Consider the following 23,912-nt stretch of genomic DNA (forward strand, 5'->3'; position numbering starts at 1 on the left):
AGGGTACCATTCATAATGGAAACGGCAAAAATTGCGTACCGTACCGAACCGAACCGTACCATAATGCTCAGTGGAAACGAGCCATAAGGCGACACGACTCCTTACTACTTCAGGGGCGACTTGTGCATTACCATGCACCACGACTTCGGAGCGACTTGCAGGGACTTCACATAATGGAAGTCTATGCAAGTCGCTCAGAGGTCGCCCCGAAGTAGTACAGGACCCTTTTTCTAAGTCGCAGCGACTTGTGTCGCTCCTATTAGAACGGGTCCTGTAGCGGTCAATGGACCGCGACTTGTCAGGCTGACAAGTCGCGCTAGTGTGGACCGGCTCCGAAGGTTCTCAATAAAATATTTTGAAATAGTGATAGGGAGACCTCTAAAAAGGTATAACAGTTTAGGCAACTGCCGCCATTTTATCCTCCAAGACATCGGCTTTCATAAAATATTTATTTGTTGGGGGGGTTTAAAGTAATTTTCTAGCAAACAATTCAGATTTTAACACCTGTGCGAAAAATTTAAAAAGTGCCCTGATAGACATGTGGTCAATTAGTACAGGCCTAGTGGCCACTTTATAAGGATTGGACATGGCTGCTGCCATGTTCCAGATTGGAGGACTGTCATGCTTGCTATTTCATGGTGAGTATTATTGGCTTTTACAAACTTTATTTAAAAATAAAACATACACATTGCTTGAGACCAAAGGGAGAGGGAGTCACTTTTTTTTAAGCTGGTTCAGCCTCAAAGTAGAATTATTGCTTCCCATTAAAAATTCATCTGCACTTACAGTTTTTCCTTTGTCCCATGAATACTTTTTCAACCATACCAGTAAAGTACACCTAATGCAGCTTCCTGTGGTGGGGTGCCAATGATGCTGCACTGCTCCTCGATTCAGAGCAGAATTGCCACTCTCATGAAGGCTGCGGCTTCTTGCAGTATAGTGGGGTGAGCAGATGTTGCAGAGGGTGTGGCTTGACACCTTAACAATGGGCAGGCGCAAGGTGGCTCTCTCATTTTGGGATGACGTAATATGACGTAGTCCCACTCTCGCCATGCTTGTCCCTGGGACGGTGAAGAGCCTATGACGAGGCTCTTTACCCATGTGATCAGCTGTGTCCAACCACAACTGATCACATGTAAACAAGGAAATACCGGTTATCGGCATTCCTGTCCTCACACTGACAGAGTGTGAGGAGAAGAGAGTCGATCGGTGGCATTTCCTCACAGTGGAAATCTGCACAGATAATCAGGGCACTAATCATCAGTGCAGCCCCAACAGTGCCCAGCAGTGATACCTTTCAGTGCCCATCAGTGCCGCCAATCAGTGCAACCTATCAGTCCCGCCTATCAGTACTCATCAGTGTTGCATATCAGTGCCCATCAGTGCTGCATATTAGTGCTCCCTCATCAATGCTCTTCAGTGCCACCTCATTAGTACACATCAATGAAGGAAAAAATTACTTTTTTACAAAATTTTATAACCAACCAAGAAAAACTTTTTTTTCACAAATTTTTTTTTTTTTTTTAGCAAAAAATGACCCTCAGTGGTGATTAAATACCACCAAAAGAAAGCTCTATCTGTCTCAAAAAAATTATAAAAAATCTCATATGGGTACAGTGTTGTTTGACTGCGCAATTTTCATTCAAAGTGCGACAGTGCTGAAAGCTGAAAATTGGCCTGGGCAGCAAGGGGGTAAAAGTGCCCAGTATTGAAGCGGTTAAAGTTGATTGCATAAAAGACAATCTGTGTCCCCCAAACTCACAGTTCAGACATCACATCCCAGCAACAAAGACTATCCAATTTAATGTAAAAAATGGGGCCATTTAGAGGGATAGAGTCTTTCCCAACAACGAAAATTGATGTGACAATTGAAAGGTTCCTTTTAGTAACAAATTGGGTACTTCGGGAACTAAAAGCAACATTTTTTAAAATATTTTGGATAGAGTAAGGGAGGGTTTTAGAAGAACCCTGGGGCCATCCAAACATTTTTTTGACTTTGAAACTCAGAATTCTGACTTTGAAACTCAAAATTCCTGACTTTTAATTTCAGAATTTCTATCTTTTAATCTCAGAATTATGTTGAAACATTTTTTATATGGCCCCAGGGCTCTGCCATACTTCTATACAGGGTTATATACCCCTCTCAGTTTTTTTTTTTTGCCACAAGTCCCATTGGGGAGATTTAGTGCCGGTTCACACTAATACGACTTGTCAGGCGACTTGGTCAGCCTGGCAAGTCGTGCACCGTCGCGGTCTTTGAGTAGTACAGGACCGGTTCTAATAGGAGCGACACAAGTCGCTCCGACTTAGAAAAAGGGTCCTGTACTACTTCGGGGCGACCTCGGAGCGACTTGCATAGACATTAATTTTATTAAGTCCGTGCAAGTCGCGCTGCACGCGACTTCACAGGTCGCCCCCTAAGTCGGAGCGACCTAATGTGAACCGGCACTTACCTTCATTTTCCCAAAGCAAAAACAGGAAGTGAGAGAAAATCCCTCCTCTGAGGTCACCTTAACTAGTGTTTTAATTGGAAGGTTGTCCCACTATTCCTGTTTTGGTGACAACCCCAAATTATTGGTGATAATAGTAAACAGGACAAACCGAGAGGAATAAAAACCTGACAGGTGGTTTAATCTCTCTCCACTTGAGCCAAAGCTAAAAAAAACCAAAAAACATTTTGCCTGTATGTGTATATGTAAGTTTATTTTTTGTGGAATACTGTTCCTATTTAGGACCAGGCTCACACCATGCCTGCATCTGAGTCACATAAGAATGAGCTGTGTGTTCCTGTGCGATTCACATGTGGTTCTTTGTGGTTCCATTTCAACCCATTCATTTGGAATTGGCTGAAATCTCACCGCACCAAAAGTAATGCATACACTGCAACCTGATCACATGGTACAAAAGTATCATGTGTTTGCGACATGCGTTTTGTGTTTCGTTAACTTTTTATTGACACACACTGTAGATCGCAAATGTAGTGCATTTTGCATGCAGTTTAAATCGCACAAGAAGGCACAGCGCATTCCTCTGCCATTCAGATACAGGCATGGTGTGAACCGGCCCTTAACCACTTAAGCCCCGGAAGATTTTACCCCCTTCCTGACCAGGCCCTACTTTGCGATTCGTCACTGCGTGACTTTAACGGACAATTGCGCAGTCGTGCGACGCTGCACCCAAATGAAATGCACTATAAACAAAAAAAGAGCGACAATTTTGCAAAAATAACAATATTTTTCACATTTTTTTATATGAAATTCCCCAAAAAAATGTAAAAATCAAAATTTTTTAACGTTTTAGGCCAATTTTTTTTCTGCTACATACGTTTGGTAAAAAAAAATCACAATAAGCGTATTTTGATTGGTTTGCGCAAAAGTTATTGTGTTTACTAACTAAGGGAAAGATTTTTGTCATTTTTATTGTTTTTTTTTTTAACGTGGAATGGTGGCGATCTGCGTTTTTTCTTTTTTGCAGGACTGCGACATTGCGGCAGACAGATCGGACCCCTGACTGACATTTTTGACACTTTTGGGGGTACCAGTGACATTACTCCAGTAATCGGTGCTATACATATGCACTGTTACTGTAAAAATGACACTGGCAGGGAAGGGGTTAACTTTATTGGAGAAGGAGGGGTTAAGTGTGTCCCTAGGGGTGTGCTTCTAACTGTAAAGGGATGTGGCTGTTTGTGTAACTACAGAGATATACGATCCTACATAGCAGGACCGTGTGATCTCTGCAGTTACACAGGGGAGAATGACAGGTGGCTTTGTTTACATTAGCTGCCTGCCTTTCTCCCTCTGTACCGGACGATCGCGAGTGACCGGCGGACATCGGGTCCGCCGGTCACACGCGCGGACATGTTAGGGAGCGAACGGGGGAGGGAGTGCATCTCCGGCGTTGCGCGCTCGCCCCCTAGAGGCTCACAGGCTAGTGACGTAGTCCTACGTCACTTTGCCTGTGAGGGGCTGACCGCCGCCGTAAATAGTCGTGCGGCAGTCAGCAAGTGGTTAAAGTTTATCTAAAGTCCAAACTTTTTTGTCTAGGCTACATTAATGGCTGGACCAGCACAGTGCTGATGCGCTTATACCAACACATTGCACTGTTCACTTTTTTCTTTCAATGAACTTTATTAAAATGTCACAAAGTGACTTTTCGAAGAGTTCTATCAGCTGGCGTGCAGTGACCCATGCTGCGTTGGAAAACACTGCACGCAGTACTTTTTTCAGAGCACACCGCCTGACGCTACTGCAAAGCAGTGGTGTGAGCTGGTCACATTGGAGACAAGGCAATTTGCCAAAGAGGTGCAGTGGGACTGCCCTGGAATAGCTGCTCAATGCAGTCCCACTGCACCTGGTCACCTGGTGTGAATGGACCCTGAAACCCCAGTCTTTTTTTTTTTTTCAGTCCTGGAAACCATTGTCACTAAGACAAAAAGCTGGGGACACCTTTTCTGATTACAACTAAGAGGGGATTTTTCTTAACGTTGGGGAGATCTCTTCTCACTTCCTCTTGTGTCTATGGGACAGGAAGTCATAGCTCCCAACTGTCCCTGATTTGGAGGGACTGTCCCTGATTTGAAAGGACTGTCCCTGATTCGGAACAAAGTCCCTCTGTCCCTCTTTCCTCCTCATTTGGCCCTCATTTTGGTCTGATCTATACAGTTGTATATAAAATCTACTACCTATCTATCAAAAAGTGTTTTACAGTGCTTAAAGCTTTCATCCAATTTCTAAATTTCTGCATGTGTACATTCCTAAGGCCAATATAAAGGCATAGTAGTGGTTAAACAAATCACTTGTGAGTTTAACCAATCATTTTTATTGTAGAATTTTCCTTTAACCTTCCTGGCGGTATGCCCGAGTGTGGCTTGGGGTTAATTTTCAGTACCAAAAGCGGTAACCCTGAGCCACACTCGGGATTACCACAGAATGATACTCACCTTCCCTGGGATCCCCCACCATCCTCCCCAGCCTTTCTTCCAGCCATCCTCCTGCTGTCCTCTTGCTGTGTGCTCGGCTGATGCCGGCATCTGTCTTCCGGTTCCCTTCCCTGCGAGCGCCACGTCGCAGGGGGGTGGAACCGGCGGGAGATTAAAAAAAAAATGACATGATACAGTGTAATCTGTTAGGATTTAAATTTTGTATCATGCCATTTCACCTAGTGTCCTTTCCAGTGCCCAGCCTGTACTTTTTGCGGTACTTTGTGCCTGGAAAATTGATAACGTCCATGGCGTCCAAAAAGCTTTCTTTTAGCACAAAAACGCTTTCGGACGAACTGAAAAACAGCGACGGTGTATCAGAATTATTTGAAGAAGTGAGCGATAGCGATTCATGTGAAAATTCGTCATCAGGTACTAAAAGTGACAACAGCGACGATTCTGCGACTGAGCTTAGCGATGTGCAGACTTGGTGCTCTATTGACTGCAATACGGATCAGGTATCGCCCCCCAAGATTCCAATTTACTGGAGCACCTGGTATGAAAGTTGACGATGACCATCACAATCCCTTGGCATACCTACAATTATTTCTGACCGATGAGGTTATTGAAAAAATAGTTACCGAGACCAACCGGTACAAAGAGCAACAATGCACTACTCATTGGAAGTTTGCAAGATGCAGAAAGTGGGAACCAGTGACCAAAGATGACATTTGGAAATTTCTGGGCCTAATAATTCTTCAGGGAGTGGTGGGAAAACCCCTGCAGAAGTGGTATTGGACAACCAATACATTGCCACTCCATTCTTTGGCACGGTCATGTCAGAGTACAGATTCCCCCTCATAATGAAATATCTCCACTTCGAAAACAATGAATAATTTGATTAAATTCATTATTATTATATTATAATTTATGATTTTGTGTTTCAATCTTTATAATACCCGGGATGAGTTATTCCTAAGAATTACAGGCCTAAAATGTAAAACAACAGATTTCCATGCAAAACAATATACCGCTTTTAGCACAAAAATTCTGACATAATCAGACCGCCAGGGAGGTTAAAGCGGAGTTCCACCCAAAAGTGGAACTTCCACTTTATGCTGTTCTAACCCCCTGACATGCCACATTTGGCATGTCATTTTTTGGGGGGGGGGGGGGTACCTAGTTTTGACAGGTACCCGCTCCCACTTCTGCTCGGAGTGCCGCGGCGCCCTGAGTGGAAGTTCTCCTCTCCCCCTCCCTCCCTGCAATCTTCTGGGACATGTCAGAGGTCCCAGAAGATTGCCGGCCAATCACGATGCGTAGCGCAACTCGCGCATGCGCAGTGCATACCCGGCTGTGAAGCTGAAAACTGTCATAGCCGGGTGCCCACACCAGTGATGCCAGCGCCCCAGACACAGAGGGAGAAGAGCAAGGCTTTGGGCGGCCGCATCGCTGGACCGTTGGACAGGTGAGTGTGTGTTTAGGCTGGAACTCCGCTTTAAGAAGGGCGTGACAGGGGATGTGTCCTATGCCTACATGCTTTTGCTTATAGGTGTCCCTCATTTCAATCTCAGAAAGTTGGAAGGAATGGGAAGTGGAGGTAAACATCCCCCCTCCGCATGAAAAAAAATCTGACCTCTAAGCATTTCATATATCTATAATAAAAAACACCTATGGTAAAAAAACATCTATAATAAAAAAAAGTTTTGGCTTTGGATATACTTTAACAATAGAAAAGAGTAGAACTTGCTGTCATTTCATTGAACATTTAAACTTTTGATCTCCTGTCATCTCGGCTCAATGAAAATAATTAGTGCTCCGGACTATTTTTGGTTCCTTTGCGATCTCCACTAACTCTTCTTCATCTTCTGAATTAAATGTGTTGTCAAGAGCTGGAATAATCCTGTAATAGGGCTCATTTTTCATGAGCCATTTTTCACCAAGGACAAGAAATGAATAGTAACATCTAATTAGCAGGAAAGATTAATAATCCTGCGATTAGTGATAGACACTTAAGTTTGATTTAGGTCAGCGGTTGCGGCAGAGTTGAATATTTCCGTGCGCCAGCTCAGCATTTAAAAAACGTCGGTGGTTTTCTCGGGAACGGCCCCACCGAGACCCTTAATCCGCGCTCCTACACCTGATTCACTGGAGCCTTTGGATTTTCTGATTAAGCGGGATCTAGGTCGAAGATATTAAAAGCAGCATAACAAATTAGATGATGTTTTATTGCCGAGGTGGAATGCGTCCAATTTCAGGAGGAATTATGGCGAGGCTCGGAGAAATGGTCCAAGTTTTTGTGTCCTTCACATCGCCAACTGATAACGGGACAAAAGAAGACACTTGGTGCTTTCAGTGAAAATCTTTTTTTGCTTTACCGCTATATTTATGCAATTTCCAACTAGTGCAGGAGAAAACTTTTTAGCTTGTTAATAACCACCAAACCACTCATTTCAACAAAAATAGTTCCGTAAGATCATATTTGTATACCGATCAGCCATTACCTTATGACCACTCACCATAACATTATGACCACCTACCTAATATTGAGTAGGTCCCTTTTTTGTTGCCAAAACAGCCGTTATCCCTCAAGGAATGGCCACTAAATTAACATCTACATGAATGGCAAGACCCAATGTTTCCCAGTAGAACATTGCCCAAAGCATAACTCTGCCCCCACTGCCCCCGCTGGCTTGGTATCAGGATACATGTTGGCATTCATGGTTCCCTAAATGACCTGTAGCTCCCCAGTGTCAGCAGCACTCATGCAGCCCCAGACCATGACACTCCCCCCACCATGCACCATGCTTGACTGTAGGCAAGACACACTTGTCTTTGTACTCCTCACCTGGTTGCCACCACACACGCTTGACATCATCTGAACCAAATAAGTTTATCTTGGTCATATCAGACCACAGGACATGGTTCCAGTAATCCATGTCCTTAGTCTGCTTGTCTTCAGCTAAATATTTGTAGGCTTTCTTGTGCATTAGCTTTATAAGAGACTTCCTTCTGGGACGACAGCCATGCAGACCAATTTGATGCAGTGTGTGCGTATGGTCTGAGCACTGACAGGCTGACCCCCCACCCCTTCAACCTCTGCAGCAATACTGGCAGAACTCATACATCTATTTCCCGAAGACAACCTCTGGATATGACGATGAGCACGTGCACTCAACCTCTTCCATAGCGAGGCCTGTTCTCAGTGGAACCTGTCCTGTTAAGTCACTGTATGGTCGTGGCCACCGTGCTGCAGCTCAGTTTCAGGGTCTTGGCAATCTTCTTATACAGTGCCTTGTGAAAGTATTCGGCCCCCTTGAACTTTGCGACCTTTTGCCACATTTCAGGCTTTGAACATAAAGATATAAAACTAATTTTTTTGTGAAGAATCAACAACAAGTGGGACACAATCATGAAGTGGAATTAAATTTATTTGATATTTCAAACTTTTTTAACAAATAAAAAAACTGAAAAATTGGGCGTGCAAAATTATTCAGCCCCCTTAAGTTAATACTTTGTAGCGCCACCTTTTGCTGCGATTACAGCTGTAAGTCACTTGGGGTATGTCTCTATCAGTTTTTCACATCGAGAGACTGAAATTTTTGCCCATTCCTCCTTGCAAAACAGCTCGAGCTCAGTGAGGTTGGATAAAGAGTGTTTGTGAACAGCAGTTTTCAGTTCTTTCCACAGATTCTCAATTGGATTCAGGTCTGGACTTTGTCTTGGCTATTTTAACACCTGGATATGTTTATTTGTGAGCCATTCCATTGTAGATTTTGCTTTATGTTTTGGATCATTGTCTTGTTGGAAGACAAATCTCCGTATCAGTCTCAGGTCTTTTGCAGACTCCATCAGGTTTTCTTCCAGAATGGTCCTGTATTTGGCTCCATCCATCTTCCCATCAATTTTACCCATCTTCCCTGTCCCTGCTGAAGAAAAGCAGGCCCAAACCATGATGCTGCCACCACCATGTTTGACAGTGGGGATGGTGTGTTCAGGGTGATGAGCTGTGTTGCTTTTACGCCAAACATAACGTTTTGCATTGTTGCCAAAAAGTTTGATTTTGGTTTCATCTGACCAGAGCACCTTCTTCCACATGTTTGGTGTGTCTCCCAGGTGGCTTGTGGCAAACTTTAAATGACACTTTTTTATGGATATCTTTAAGAAATGTCTTTCTTCTTGCCACTCTTCCATAAAGGCCAGATTAGTACAGTATACGACTGATTGTTGTCCTATGGACAGAGTCTCCCACCTCAGCTGTAGATCTCTGCAGTTCATCCAGAGTGATCATGGGCCTCTTGGCTGCATCTCTGATCAGTCTTCTCCTTGTATGAGCTGAAAGTTTAGAGGGACGGCCAGGTCTTCGTAGATTTGAAGTGGTCTGATACTCCTTCCATTTCAATAGTATCGCTTGCACAGTGCTCCTTGGGATGTTTAAAGCTTGGGAAATCTTTTTGTATCCAAATCCGGCTTTAAACTTCTCCACAACAATATCTCGGACCTGCCTGGTGTGTTCCTTGTTCTTCATGATGCTCTCTGCGCTTCAAACGGACCTCTGAGACTATCACAGTGCAGGTGCATTTATACGGAGACTTGATTACACACAGGTGGATTCTATTTATCATCATTAGTCATTTAGGTCAACATTGGATCATTCAGAGATCCTCACTGAACTTCTGGAGAGAGTTTGCTGCACTGAAAGTAAAGGGGCTGAATAATTTTGCACGCCCAATTTTTCAGTTTTTTATTTGTTAACAAAGTTTGAAATATCCAATACATTTCATTCCACTTCATGATTGTGTCCCACTTGTTGATTCTTCACAAAAAATTACAGGTTTATATCTTTATGTTTGAAGCCTGAAATGTGGCAAATGGTCGCAAAGTTCAAGGGGGCCGAATACTTTCGCAAGGCACTGTAGCTTAGGCCATACTTATGTAGAGCAACCATTCTTTTTTTCAGATCCTCAGAGAGTTCTTTGCCATGAGGTGCCATGTTGAACTTCCGGTGATCAGTATGAGAGAGTGAGAGCGATAACACCAAATTTAACACACCTGCTCCCTATTCACACCTGAGACCTTGTAACACTAACGAGTTACATGACACCGGGGAGGGAAAAGAGCTAATTGGGCCCAATTTGGACATTTTCAATTAGGGGTGTACTCACTTTTGTTGCCAGCGGTTTAGACATTAATGGCTGTCTGTTGAGTTTTTTTGAGGGCACAGCTAATTTACACTGTTATACAAGCTGTACACTCACTACTTTACATTGTAGCAAAGTGTCATTTCTTCAGTGTTGTCACATGAAAAGATAGAATAAAATATTTACAAAAATGTGAGGGGTGTACTCACTTTTGTGACATACTGTACATTTCATCTCGGATGGATAATATGCTTTAAAGCCGATCTTCAGTTTTGAGGGATGTTTACCTAAAAAATCAAATAATACATACCTACTTTCCAAAGATCTTCTGACTTCTGATGGCACAGGTTCTTCCTCTTCTTCTGCAATCAATGATGCTTATGTATTGAAGTGTGAGCTCCGTTTAGTGCAAAAGTATTGTGAGCCCAAGCTCGTGTGATGATGAACCCCTAGGGCAGTGATGGCGAACCTTGGCCCCCCAGATGTTTTGGAACTACATTTCCATGATGCTCAACTACACTGCAGAGTACATGAGCATCATGGGAAATGTAGTTCTAAAACATCTGGGGTGCCAAGGTTCGCCATCACTGGCTTAGGGGGTATCCATTACATATATCTGTCCCTTGGTATTATGGAGTTCTTATGCGAGGATGGTCATATGTGTTGGTATGAACTTGCCAAGCACCACCAGTGTTGCTATTTTATAAGAAAGATATGGGTGAATGGTCACCACAGTGGGAGCATAGCACCCATGCATATAGAGATGTAAAGTTTTGTACTAATATAAGTCAATGTTATAGTTTGGTTAATTGGTTGTGTAGCCACACCCGGAAGGGTTGTATATCCTCCCACAATCTTGAAGGTCATGTGGTGGTCTTCTCCACTATATTTAAACCAAGGACTCAGTCATGGCCCTTAGGCTCTGAGGAAGAGGCACAGCCTCAAAACGCGTTAGCCTTTCGTCTTCACGAGACATTGGACTTATAATATGGACGTTGCTCTATGGAATTGATATGCTGGATTATATTGCATGTTTGTGAGTAGTTTATTTTTAATAAAAGCCCACTGAGGATAATGCGCTAGGCTGGTGCGCCCTTTTCGTTGTTCTTATTTGCGGTATCCATTACAGCCTGGGCTCACATGAACTGGGATGAAAGATGATGGCTATCATTAAGGCTGGAAGATGAAAGCCATCTGGTGGAGAAAGGGACCTTCTGCTGGGGACTATTCAGACTGAAGGCAGCTAAAGCTACTTTTTCCATATGTACAAGTGCAGAGCAGTTTTTTATTTTTATTTTTTTTATTAAAAAAAATGGATATCTGCTTCAATATTTCTGGGTGTCATAGAGTTAATACACCTGTAAGAGCAGCCTTTATAGAAACCAAAATGCTGTTGTTTCCCTCATTGAACTCCGTTTTGAAGCCAATGAAGTATGATTGATTTAACCTGACGGCCAGATGCAGCTGTGGGCTTTTCCCTGCTTCCTTCGTGTCTCCTGGAGAGCTCTGAGCTGCTTTCTCCTCTATGCTCCCTCTCTTTATGACCACTGAGGCTCGGGGATTTCAGAAAGAAAAGATTTCTCTGGAATGCAATATTCTTGCAAAAGCCAGAGGGGATCCGCTTTACTCATAAATGTGTGAATTTGTGCATTCTATTCTCAACCAATTTAGACCGGGCTGGGAGAATACCCAATACTACCTTTGTGTTTTCATATATATCAGACACACCCACAAACTGAGGAGGTCACTTTGTCCGTTAAAGCAGTATTGATGAGGACACTCAATAAGTACAGGAGAGTCTTTTAAATAATTAGATGAGAGAGAAATTACAAAGTCATCAATCTGACCAGTTCACAAATAAATGGATGGGCTGTCTGCATTCTTAGTGATGTCACTGCTATTTTTTAATTGGATAGGCTTTATTCTAAGTGATGTCACTGGTCTCTAAGGAACAGGTAGGCTACATTGTCAGCGATGTCACTGGTCTCTAAGGAACAGGTAGGCTACATTGTCAGTGATGTCACTGATCTCTAAGGAACAGGTAGGCTACATTGTCAGTGATGTCACTGGTCTCTAAGGAACAGGTAGGCTACATTGTCAGTGATGTCACTGATCTCTAAGGAACAGGTAGGCTACATTGTCAGTGATGTCACTGGTCTCTAAGGAACAGGTAGGCTACATTGTCAGTGATGTCACTGGTCTCTAAGGAACAGGTAGGCTACATTGTCAGTGATGTCACTGATCTCTAAGGAACAGGTAGGCTACATTGTCAGTGATGTCACTGGTCTCTAAGGAACAGGTAGGCTACATTGTCAGTGATGTCACTGGACTCTAAGGAACAGGTAGGCTACATTGTCAGTGATGTCACTGGTCTCTAAGGAACAGGTAGGCTACATTGTCAGTGATGTCACTGATCTCTAAGGAACAGGTAGGCTACATTGTCAGTGATGTCACTGGTCTCTAAGGAACAGGTAGGCTACATTGTCAGTGATGTCACTAGTCTCTAAGGAACAGGTAGGCTACATTGTCAGTGATGTCACTGGACTCTAAGGAACAGGTAGGCTAAATTGTCAGTGATGTCACTGGACTCTAAGGAACAGGTAGGCTACATTGTCAGTGATGTCACTGGACTCTAAGGAACAGGTAGGCTACATTGTCAGTGATGTCACTGGTCTCTAAGGAACGGGTAGGCTACATTGTCAGTGATGTCACTGGTCTTTAGTGGATGGATAGGCTACATTCTCAATGATGCCTCTGGTCTCTAGTGATTGGATATAATGATCTCATCGGCCTCTGGTAAATGGGTAGGCTGCTTTCTTAGTAATGTCATTCATCTTTAGTGAATCAATAGGCTACATTCGAAGTGATGTCATCACTCTTTAGTAAATGGATAGGTTGCTTTCTTAGTGATGTCACTGGTCTCTATTGAATGGATGGGCTGCATTCTCTATGATGTCATAAGCCTCTAGAAAATATGTAGGCTGCTTTCTTAGAGATGTAATCCATCTTTAGTAAATGGATAGGCTGAATTTATGGTGAAGTCACCGGTCTCTAGTGAATGGATTGGCTGCAGTCTCAGTGATGTCATTAGTCTTTAGTAAATGGATAGGCTGCTTTCTTAGTGATGTCACTAACCTCTAGTGAATGGATAGGCTGCTTTCTTAATGATGTCACTGCCATTGTCACCTGTCTCTAGTGAAGGGATAGGCTGCTTTCTTAGTGATGTCATTCATTTTTAGTAAATGGATAGGCTGAATTTATGGTGAAGTCACTGGTCTCTAGAGAATGAATTGGCTGCAGTCTCAGTGATGTCGACGGCCTCCAGTACATGGATAGGCTGCTTTCTTAGTAATGTCACTAGCATCTAGTAAATCGATAGGCTGAATTGTTGGTGATGTCACCGGTCTCTAGTGAAGGGATAGGCTGCTTTCCTAATAAGGTCATTGATCTTCAGTAAAAGCATAGGCTAAATATATGGTAAAGTCACTGGTCTCTATAGGCTGCTTTCTTAGTAATGTCATTCATCTTTAGTGAATCAATAGGCTACATTCAAAGTGATGTCATCACTCTTTAGTAAATTAATAGGTTGCTTTCTTAGTGATGTCACTGGTCTCTATTGAATGGATGGGCTGCATTCTCTATGATGGCATATGCCTCTAGTAAATGTGTAGGCTGCTTTCTTAGTGATGTAATCCATCTTTAGTAAATGGATAGGCTGAATTTATGGTGAAGTCACTGGTCTCTAGTGAATGGATTGGCTGCACTCTCAGTGATGTCATTCGTCTTTGGTAAATGGATAGGCTGCTTTCTTAGTGATGTCACCAACCTCTAGTGAATTCATAGGCTGCTTTCTTAGTGATGTCACCAACCTCTAGTGAATTCATAGGCTGCTTTCTTAGTGATGTCACTAACCTCTAGTGAATGGATAGGCTGCTTTCTTAGTGATGTCACCAACCTCTAGTGAATTCATAGGCTGCTTTCTTAGTGATGTCACTAACCTCTAGTGAATGGATAGGCTGCTTTCTTAGTGATGTCACTGCCATTGTCACCTGTCTCTAGCGAAGGGATAGGCTGCTTTCTTAGTGATGTCACTGCCATTGTCACCTGTCTCTAGTGAAGGGATAGGCTGCTTTCTTAGTGATGCCATTCATTTTTAGTAAATGGATAGGCTGAATTTATGGTGAAGTCACTGGTCTCTAGAGAATGAATTGGCTGCAGTCTCAGTGATGTCGACGGCCTCCAGTAAATGGATAGGCTGCTTTCTTAGTAATGTCACTAGCATCTAGTAAATCGATAGGCTGAATTGTTGGTGATGTCACCGGACTCTAGTGAATGGATTGACTGCTTTCTTAGTGATGTCAATGGCCTCTAGTGAATGGATGGGATGCTTTCTTCTTCAGTAAAAGCATAGGCTAAATATATGGTAAAGTCACTGGTCTCTAGAGAATGGATTGGCTACAGTCTCGGTGATGTTATTATCAGTCTTTAGTAAATAGATAGGCTGCTTTATTTGTGATGTCACCAGCCTCTAGTGAATGGATTGACTGCTTTCTTAGTGATGTCACTGGCCTCTAGTGAATGGATAGGCTGCATTTATGGTGAAGTTTCTGGTCTCTAGTGAATGAAATGGTTGCAGTCTCAGTGATGTAATCAGTCTTTAGTAAATAGGTAGGCTGTTTTCTTAGTGATGTCACTGGTCTTTAATAAATTGATAGACTGCATTTTCAAAAATGTCATTGGTCTCCTGTAAATGAATAAGCTGCTTTTATTAGTGAAGTAATTGAACTTTAGTAGTTGGATAGGCTGAATTGATGGTGAAGCTACTGGTTTTAGGAGAATGGAGAGGCTGCATTCTTGGTAAGGTCACTAGTCTCTAATAAACGGAGAGACTGCATTCTTGGTAATGTCACTCGTCTCTAATAAATAGAGTGGCTACATTTGTGGTAATGTCACTGGTCTCTAATAAATGGAGAGACTGCATTCTTGGTAAGGTCACTGGTCTCTAATAAATGGAGAGACTACATTCTTGGTGATGTCACTATCTATTAAACAGAGAGGCTGCATTATTGGTAATATCACTGGTCTCTAATAAATGGAGAGACTGCATTATTGGTAATGTCACTGGTCTCAAAAAAAAGGAGAGGTTGCATTCTTGGTAATGTCACTGGTCTCTAATAAATGGAGAGACTGCATTATTGGTAATGTCACTGGTCTCAAAAAAAAAGGAGAGGTTGCATTTTTGGTAATGTCACTGATCTCTAATAAATGGAGAGGCTGCAGTCTTGGTAAGGTCACTGGTCTCAAATAAATGGAGAGGTTGCACACTTGGTAATGTCACTGATCTCTAATAAACAGTGAGGCTGCAGTCTTGGTAATGTCACTGGTCTCTAATAAATGGAAAGGCTGCAGTCTTGGTAAGGTCACTGGTCTCTAATAAATGGAAAGGCTGCAGTCTTGGTAATGTCACTGGTCTGTAATAAATGGAGAGGCTGCATTCTTAGTAATGTTACTGGACTCTAATAAATGAAGAGGCTACATTCTTGGTAATGTCACTGGCCTCTAATAAATGGAGGGACTGCATTCTTGGTAATTTTACTGGTCTCTAATAAACAGAGAGGCTGCATTCTTGGTAAGGTCACTGGTATCTAATAAATGGAGAGACTGCATTCTTGGTAATGTCACTGGTCTGTAATAAATGGAGAGGCTGCATTCTTGGTAAGGTCACTGGTATCAAATAAATGGAGAGACTGCATTCTTGGTGATGCCACTGGTCTCTAATAAATGGAGAGGCTGCATTTCCATTGAGGTCTCAAGTTTAGTGAATACATAGGCTGCATTATCTACGGGGTTGTTAGTCTCCAAGGAATGGACAGGCAGTATTTCTGATGAGGTCATTGGTCTCAAGTGAATGAAAAGGCTGCATTCGCAGTGATCAACCACGTTGACTGTATTGGATGCAGACATTGTTTTCATCAGGAGAGCAGCTTTCCTGGTTTTGGATCGTGTTGAGCTTGGTACCATCTGGATTCTTTTCATCTCCAGCCCCCTCCATCCTAGACAATATTATGCTGGTGTCCCAATTTCTGTCTGGAGTGGTGAGCCTGATTGTTGGATGGTTTCCCCCAGGACGCCACAGGCTACATGTGGGTGCCTGCGCCACTTCCTGACCTCTGGAAAAGCGTGCTTTTTGTATTTTAATTTTCATGTAGCTGGGAGCTGGTCTCAGATTTCATGCATCATACTCCTGAGACTGGAATAAAATACTATTAAGACTGGAAGCAAGGCTTCGTGGGAACTGTAGTCTTCTACAAGGATATTGCTGCACTGCTGAACTATTTAAAAACTGTACTTCCCAGCAAGCCGTGGGCTCCAGGAGAGAATAGTGGGAGAGACTATAAAGGGAACTGCTGAACAGGCCCACGCTCTCTTGCTTCCCGGGATCCATCGTGTGTGCATCAGTCTGCCGCATAGGGAGCGGACTGTGGCCTACTGCACACCACCCAGCGGCCTGCAGACTCAGCCCAGGCGGGATGGATGACCATCGCCGAATTGCAGACATCCCTGCAGCATCGCTGATTGAGTGGAGTCAGTGGGACTCAGTGATACATTCATCTCAGTATCTCACAGCATGCAAAGCTGCCACTGCCTGTTCTTCCAAGACTCATAAAGAAGGACATCAGGAATGGTGAGAGAGCACCTGCTCATCAGGATTGGTGAGAGAGCACCTGCTCAGAGTCCAGTTTCTTTGGACACTAAACACAGACACTGGATCAGTCAGAGGATCATTGATAATCAGAATCAAACATTCTGCATTGGTTGTTTCACACTTTGTCGCACTGGGGAACCATTTGATTTTTTCATTACTTTTTTGTGTGGGAATCCCTTGCTTGGGGGGAATACCTTAAAAATCCAATTTCTCACTATACTTTTGATTCTCATTAATATAGCCAGTCTCTAGTCCAGGGTTTCTCAACCAGGGTTCCATGGAACCCTAGGATTCCTCCTGAGGTTGCTAAGGGTTCCTTGAGCAATGGGCAATTTCTGCCTCTCAGATACGTTCCCAATGACACCATTGTTCATTTTAGCTCTCTGTAAGGGGGTAATTCTTCCCAATTTATGACAAGAGTAAGGAGCATTCATCCCACTGACTGTCACACTAATGTGCCATGAGTTGTAGATTTTTCATTTTTAGCAGGGGTTCCCTGAGACCAGAAATTTATTTCAAGGGTTCCTCTGTGTTGAAAAGGTTGAGAAAGGCTGCTCTAGTCAATGCAACCAGTCTCTAATAAGTGGATAGTCCGCATACTCAGTCCAGTCACCAGTTCCTTGTGAATGGATAGGCTACACGATCAGTGATGTCACCAGTTTCTTGTATATGGATAGGCTACATTTTCAGTCACTCTGGGCACCCCAAAATCCCTTACCCCATTCAAGATATCTTCCCCCAATAAAACAGCAAAAAGACAAGCCAAAGACTGATTTCTGTGTCCGAATGAAAGAAGGAAATTCTGATTGACTGGCTGTGCAGCAGTGGGGAACCCTTTCACTTGCAGCCCTTAAATCTTAGTACTTATTATAGAATATAGAAACAACCATAATCCAGTCACTGACTTGTGCAAGTCTGTATTCTTTTTATTGCGCTTAGCAAGTAAAACGTTGTATTATTTATTTCTTGGACTGTAATTCAAACCCAGCAGCAGCCTGTATTTTGGAAATCCCATCAAGGTGAGGGCGCTGACAACTAGTAAGCAAGCCAAGAATGACAAAATCTTTTGTTGCTTTGTTAGAAGTGGATGATCTCCATTGACCTGCCTCATGTAGTATCTCAGTACTCATTACTTCTCTATGAAGAGCTCCAAGCCCTGCCTGCAGATCTGCAGAAATAAAAGCTGAAAGTGCTGAGAGAGTGTTTGGGCCGACGAATCTATAAACCCCGCAGATCTAAGGTGTTAAAGCGGTAATTCAGAATAAAGGTAAAAAGCCTGGAGCGCTAGATAAACACACATTACCGTAAGATACATCATAAAACATCAAAGTATATACTTAATCATCACGTTTAGTATCTACAAAAAGCAATGCGTAACTTTGTGATTTTAAAACATCCAGAGGAAACAACACTATAAAATACAGCAAAACACATATATTCATGTTAGAGAAGTTGTCATATTTCCATAGGGTGACGTTCATTAAATATGATCTGTAGGAATAACATAAAAATCTATTTGTCTTTCTATCTCCTCCTTCCATCATTCTAAGTTTTTTATCTACAGTATCTCACAAAAGTGAGTACACCCCTCACATTTTTGTAAATATTGTATTATATCTTTTCATGTGACAACACTGAAGAAATTACACCTTTTCTACAATGTAAAGTAATGAGTGTACAGCTTGTATAACAGTGTAAATTTGCTGTCCCCTCAAAATAACTCAACACACAGCAATTAATGTCTAAACCGCTGGCAACAAAAGTGAGTACACCCCTAAGTGAAAATGTCCAAATTGGGCCCAAAGTGTCAATATTTTGTGTGGCCACCATTATTTTCCAGCACTGCCTTAACCCTCTTGGGCATGGAGTTCACCAGAGCTTCACAGGTTGCCACTAGTTGCCTCCTCCTAAGTTAAAATGTCCAAATTGGGCCCAATTAGCCATTTTCCCTCCCTTGTGTCATGTGACTCGTTAGTGTTACAAGGTCTCAGGTGTGAATGGAGACCAAGTGTGGTACATTTGGTGTTATCACTCTCACTCTCTCATACTGGTCACTGGAAGTTCAACATGGCACCTCATGGCAAAGAACTCTCTGAGGATCTGAAAAAAGGAATTGTTGCTCTACATAAAGATGGCCTAGGCTATAAGAAGATTGCCAAGACCCTGAAACTGAGCTGCAGCATGGTGGCCAAGACCATACAGAAGTTTAACAGGACAGGTTCCATTTAGAACAGACCTCGCCACGGTCAACTAAAGGAGTTGAGTGCACGTGCTCAGCATCTTATCTAGAGGTTGTCTTTGGGAAATAGACGTATGAGTGCTGCCAGCATTGCTGCAGAGGTTGAAGAGGTGGGGGGACAGCCTGTCAGTGCTCAGACCATACGCAGCACACTGCACCAAATTGGTCTGCATGGCTGTCATCCCAGAAGGAAGCCTCTTCTAAAGATAATGCACAAGAAAGCCCATAAACAGTTTGCTGAAGGCAAGCAGACTAAGGACATGGATTACTGGAACCATGTCCTGTGGTCTGATGAGACCAAGATAAACGTATTTGGTTCAGATGGTGTCAAGCGTGTGTGGTGGACACCAGGTGAGGGGTACAAAGACAAGTGCGTCTTGCCTACAGTTAAGCATGGTGGTGGGAGTGTCATGGTCTGGGGCTGCATGACTGCTGCCGGCACTGGGGAGCTACAGTTCATTGAGGGAACCATGAATGCCAAAATGTACTGTGACATACTGAAGCAGAGCATGATCCCCTCCCTTCGGAGACTGGGCCGCAAGACAGTATTCCAACATAACGACCCCAAAAACACCTCCAAGACGACCACTGCCTTGCTAAAGAAGCTGAGGGTAAAGGTGATGGACTGGCCAAGCATGTCTCCAGACCTAAACCCTATTGAGCATCTGTGGGGCATCCTCAAATGGAAGGTGGAAGAGCGCAAGGTCTCTAACATCCACCAGCTCTGTGATGTCATCATGGAGGAGTGGAAGAGGACTCCAGTGGCAACCTGTGAAGCTCTGGTGAACTCCATGCCCAAGAGGGTTAAGGTATAGCTAGAAAATAATAGTGGCCACAAAAAATATTGACAATTTGGGCCCAATTTAAACATTTGCACTTAGGGGTGTACTCACTTTTGTTGCCAGCGGTTTAGCCATTAATGACTGTGTGTTGAGTTAATTTGAGGGGACAGCAAATTTACACTGTTATACAAGCTGTACACTCACTACTTTACATTGTAGCAAAGTGTCATTTCTTCAGTGTTGTCACATGAAAAGATATAATAAAGCATTTACAAAAATGTGAGGGGTGTACTCACTTTTGTGAGATACTGTAGATAGATAGATAGATAGATAGATAGATAGATAGATAGATAGATAGATAGATAGATAGATAGATAGATAGATAGATAGATAGATAGATAGATAGATAGATAGATAGATAGATAGATAGATAGATAGATAGATAGATAGATAGATAGACTTGCTATGGGGGACACCCGAGCTGCAGCTCTGTGTGTGTCCATTCAGACACGGAGCAGTAATTCGCCCCCTCTCTCTCCTGATTGGCTGACTTACTTTGATTGACAGCCGCGGTAGCCAATGGCACCGCTGTGGTGTCTCTGCCAATCAGGAGGGAGAGTCCTGGGCGGCCAAGTGATTTGTGGACATTGCTGGACAGAGAAGGGTCTCAGGTAAGTTTTAGGGGCGGTGGGGAGGCTACTACACATAGAAGGCTTTTTATCTCAATGCATAGAATGCATTAAGATAAAAAAAACCTTCCTGCCTTCCTGAGAACGCTGAAATTTGTGCTTTGGTGGGCTCGCTGGGTTGAACAAAAAAAAATGCTACTTTTGTGTTAGCAAACCAAGGAGCTCCCATGGTATTTATCTGAGGAACTTCCATTGTAATTATCTGAGGAGCTCCCAGGGTATTTATCTGAGGAACTTCCATTGTAATTATCTGAGGAGCTCCCAGGGTATTTATCTGAGAAGCTTCCAGGGTATTTATCTGAGGAGCTTCCAGGGTATTTATCTGAGGAGCTTGGAGAGTATTTATCTGAGGGGCTTCAAAGTTATTCTTCTGAGGAGTTTCCCTGGTATTTATCTGCAAAGCTTCCAAGGTATTTATCTGAGGAACTTCCAATATATTTATCTGAGAAGCTTCCAGGGTATTTATCTGAGGAACTTCCAGGGTATTTATCTGAGGAACTTCCAGGGTATTTATCTGAGCAGCTTCCAGGGTATTTATCTGAGGATCTTTCATTGGTATTTATCTGAGGAGCTTCCAGGGTATTTATCTGAGGAACTTCCAGGGTATTTATCTGAGGAACTTCAAACGTATGTATCTGAGGAGCTTCCAGGGTATTTATCTGAGGAACTTCCAGGGTTTTTATCTGAGGAACTTCCAGGGTATTTATCTGAGGAGCGTCCAGGTTATTTATCTGAGGATCTTTCATGGGTATTTATCTGAGGAGCTTCCAGGGTATTTATCTGAGGACCTTCCAGTGTATTTATCTAAGGAGCTTCCATGTTATTTATCTAAGAACCTTCCAGGGTATTTATCTAAGGAGCTTACAGGTTATTTATCTGAGGACCTTCCAGGGTATTTATCTAAGGAGCTTCCAGGTTATTTATCTGAGGAGCTTCCAGGTTATTTATCTGAGGAGCTTCCAGATTATTTATCTGAGAGCGTCCAAGGTATTTATCTGAAGAGCTTCCATGGTAGTTATCTGAAGAGCTTCCATGGTAGTTATCTAAAGAGCTTCCATGGTAGTTATCTGAAGAGCTTCCATGGTAGTTATCTGAAGAGCTTCCATGGTAGTTATCTGAAGAGCTTCCAGGGGATTTATCTGGGGAGCTTCCAGGTTATTTATCTGGAGAGCGTCCAAGGTATATATTTATCTGAGAGCGTCTAAGGTATTTATCTGAAAAGCTTCCATCGTAGTTATCTGAAGAGCTTCCAGTCCATTTACCTAGGGCTGTGAGCTTGCATTACATTTTTAAAAAGGCCAACAGGTTACATAGATGAATAAAGGGCCACCATGAGTAAAAGGCAAAGCCTGGAAAATGATTTCATTGTATTCATTGATTACCTGTGTCAAATCTTCTGTCTTCTTCTTGGCTTCCCCTGGGCTGTCTTGGTGGGGCAGAATAAACAACTCAGCTGAGGTGGGTAACCCTGGTAAGATGGCAACCAGAATCTGCTTACTGTTGACTCCTGTGGCCTGCACAGAAAGACAGAGGTAGACGGACATAAAAAACACAAACCATTGTGGGTTCGGTCCCCGTACGGGCAACCAAAAAAAAACAAAAAAACAATCAGAGCTATGACTTAAGATGTGGTTCACCCCCAAGGACAGAACTAATGTACAAACCAATCACAGTCATGCTGAAAATGAAATAAAACCCAACATTTCGGGTATGGGACAGCAAATAAAAGGGACATTTCCCCCGTGACAAAAAAAAAGAACTGACAGGGGTTATAACCCTTAGTTACTATTCAAAATAATAAAAAAAAAACATTTTGCCTTTAGTTCTTCTTTAATGCTATATTAGATGTTATTTTCGACCTGTAGCTTCATCCTTTGCTGTAGTCCCCCTTACATCATGGTGCCCATCGAAAGTCCCGCCTTACATAATGGACCCAAATCAGAGTCCATCCTTATATCAGGGTCCCTATCAGTGTCCTTCCTTAAACCAGTGACCCCATAGGAGTCCCCTCATACATCATGTTGCTCATCAAAGTCCCGCCTTACATAATGGACCCAAATCAGAGTCCATCCTTATATCAGGGTCCCTATCAGTGTCCTTCCTTAAACCAGTGACCCCATAGGAGTCCCCTCATACATCATGTTGCTCATCGAAGTCCCACCTTACATAATGGACCCAAATCAGAGTCCATCCTTATATCAGGGTCCCTATCAGTGTCCTTCCTTAAACCAGTGACCCCATAGGAGTCCCCTCTTACATCACGGTCCCCATCAGAGTCCTACATAATGATCCCCATTAGAGTCCCCCCTTACATCATGGCCCCCATCAGAATGACCCCTTGTCACGGTTCCAATCAGAGTCCCCCATACTCCAATGCCCTCATCAGTGTCCCCTCTTACATCAGGGTACACATCAGATTCCCCCATTACATCATGGTCCCTATCAAAGTTCCTCTTTACATGATGGTCCCCAATCATAGTCCCTCCTTATGTCAGAGTCCCCATCAGAGCCCCTCTTACACCAGTGTCTCCATCAGAGCCCCCCTTTACATTAGTGTCCCCTAATCTGAATCCTCTGTCTGTGCATGGATTCTGAGGACCCACCATTATTTGGAGACCCCTGCACAATACTAATAAAGATTGGCATCTTCTATCGTTAGTACAAGCCCAATTTCTCCAGTGGCAATAAAAATCTGGCATGTCACTGCTGACTTGTTTTAAAAGGTATTCCTTTCGTGATCTTTATGCTTTGCTACTTAGTAATTATTGATCCAGAACAAGTACAGTGCCTTGCGAAAGTATTCGGCCCCCTTGAACTTTTCGACCTTTTACCACATTTCAGGCTTCAAACATAAAGATATAAAACTGTATTTTTTTTTTGAAGAATCAACAACAAGTTGGACACAATCATGAAGTGGAACGAAATTTATTGGATATTTCAAACTTTTTTAACAAATAAAAAACGGAAAAATTGGCGTGCAAAATTATTCAGCCCCCTTAAGTTAATACTTTGTAGCGCCACCTTTTGCTGCGATTACAGCTGTAAGTCGCTTGGGGTATGTCTCTTTTAGTTTTGCACATCAAGAGACTGAAATTTTTGCCCATTCCTCATTGCAAAACAGCTCGAGCTCAGTGAGGTTGGATGGAGAGCGTTTGTCAACAGCAGTTTTCAGTTCTTTCCACAGATTCTCGATTGGATTCAGGTCTGGACTTTGATTTGGCCATTCTAACACCTGGATATGTTTATTTGTAAACCATTGTATTGTAGATTTTGCTTTATGTTTTGGATCATTGTCTTGTTGGAAGACAAATCTCCGTCCCAGTCTCCGATCTTTTGCAGACTCCATCAGGTTTTCTTCCAGAATGGTCCTGTATTTGGCTCCATCCATCTTCCCATCAATTGTAACCATCTTCCCTGTCCCTGCTGAAGAAAAG

The 23,912-nt window shown here is 42.9% G+C and overlaps 1 protein-coding gene across 7 annotated transcripts in view; it reads right to left on the reverse strand.

Moving 5' to 3' along the window:
• SORCS1 (sortilin related VPS10 domain containing receptor 1) overlaps window positions 1-23,912 on the reverse strand; it is a 1,084,285-nt gene that overhangs the window by 71,178 nt on the left and 989,195 nt on the right. For all 7 annotated transcript variants that reach the window (XM_082267343.1, XM_082267340.1, XM_082267339.1 and 4 more), the window contains one exon: window positions 21,861-21,992. In XM_082267343.1, the coding sequence (XP_082123469.1) occupies window positions 21,861-21,992 (132 nt within the window). The remainder of the gene's footprint in view (window positions 1-21,860; window positions 21,993-23,912) is intronic.

Source organism: Pelophylax lessonae, assembly GCF_965119305.1.
Source record: "Pelophylax lessonae genome assembly, chromosome: 9".
Taxonomy (NCBI): Eukaryota; Metazoa; Chordata; class Amphibia; order Anura; family Ranidae; genus Pelophylax; species Pelophylax lessonae.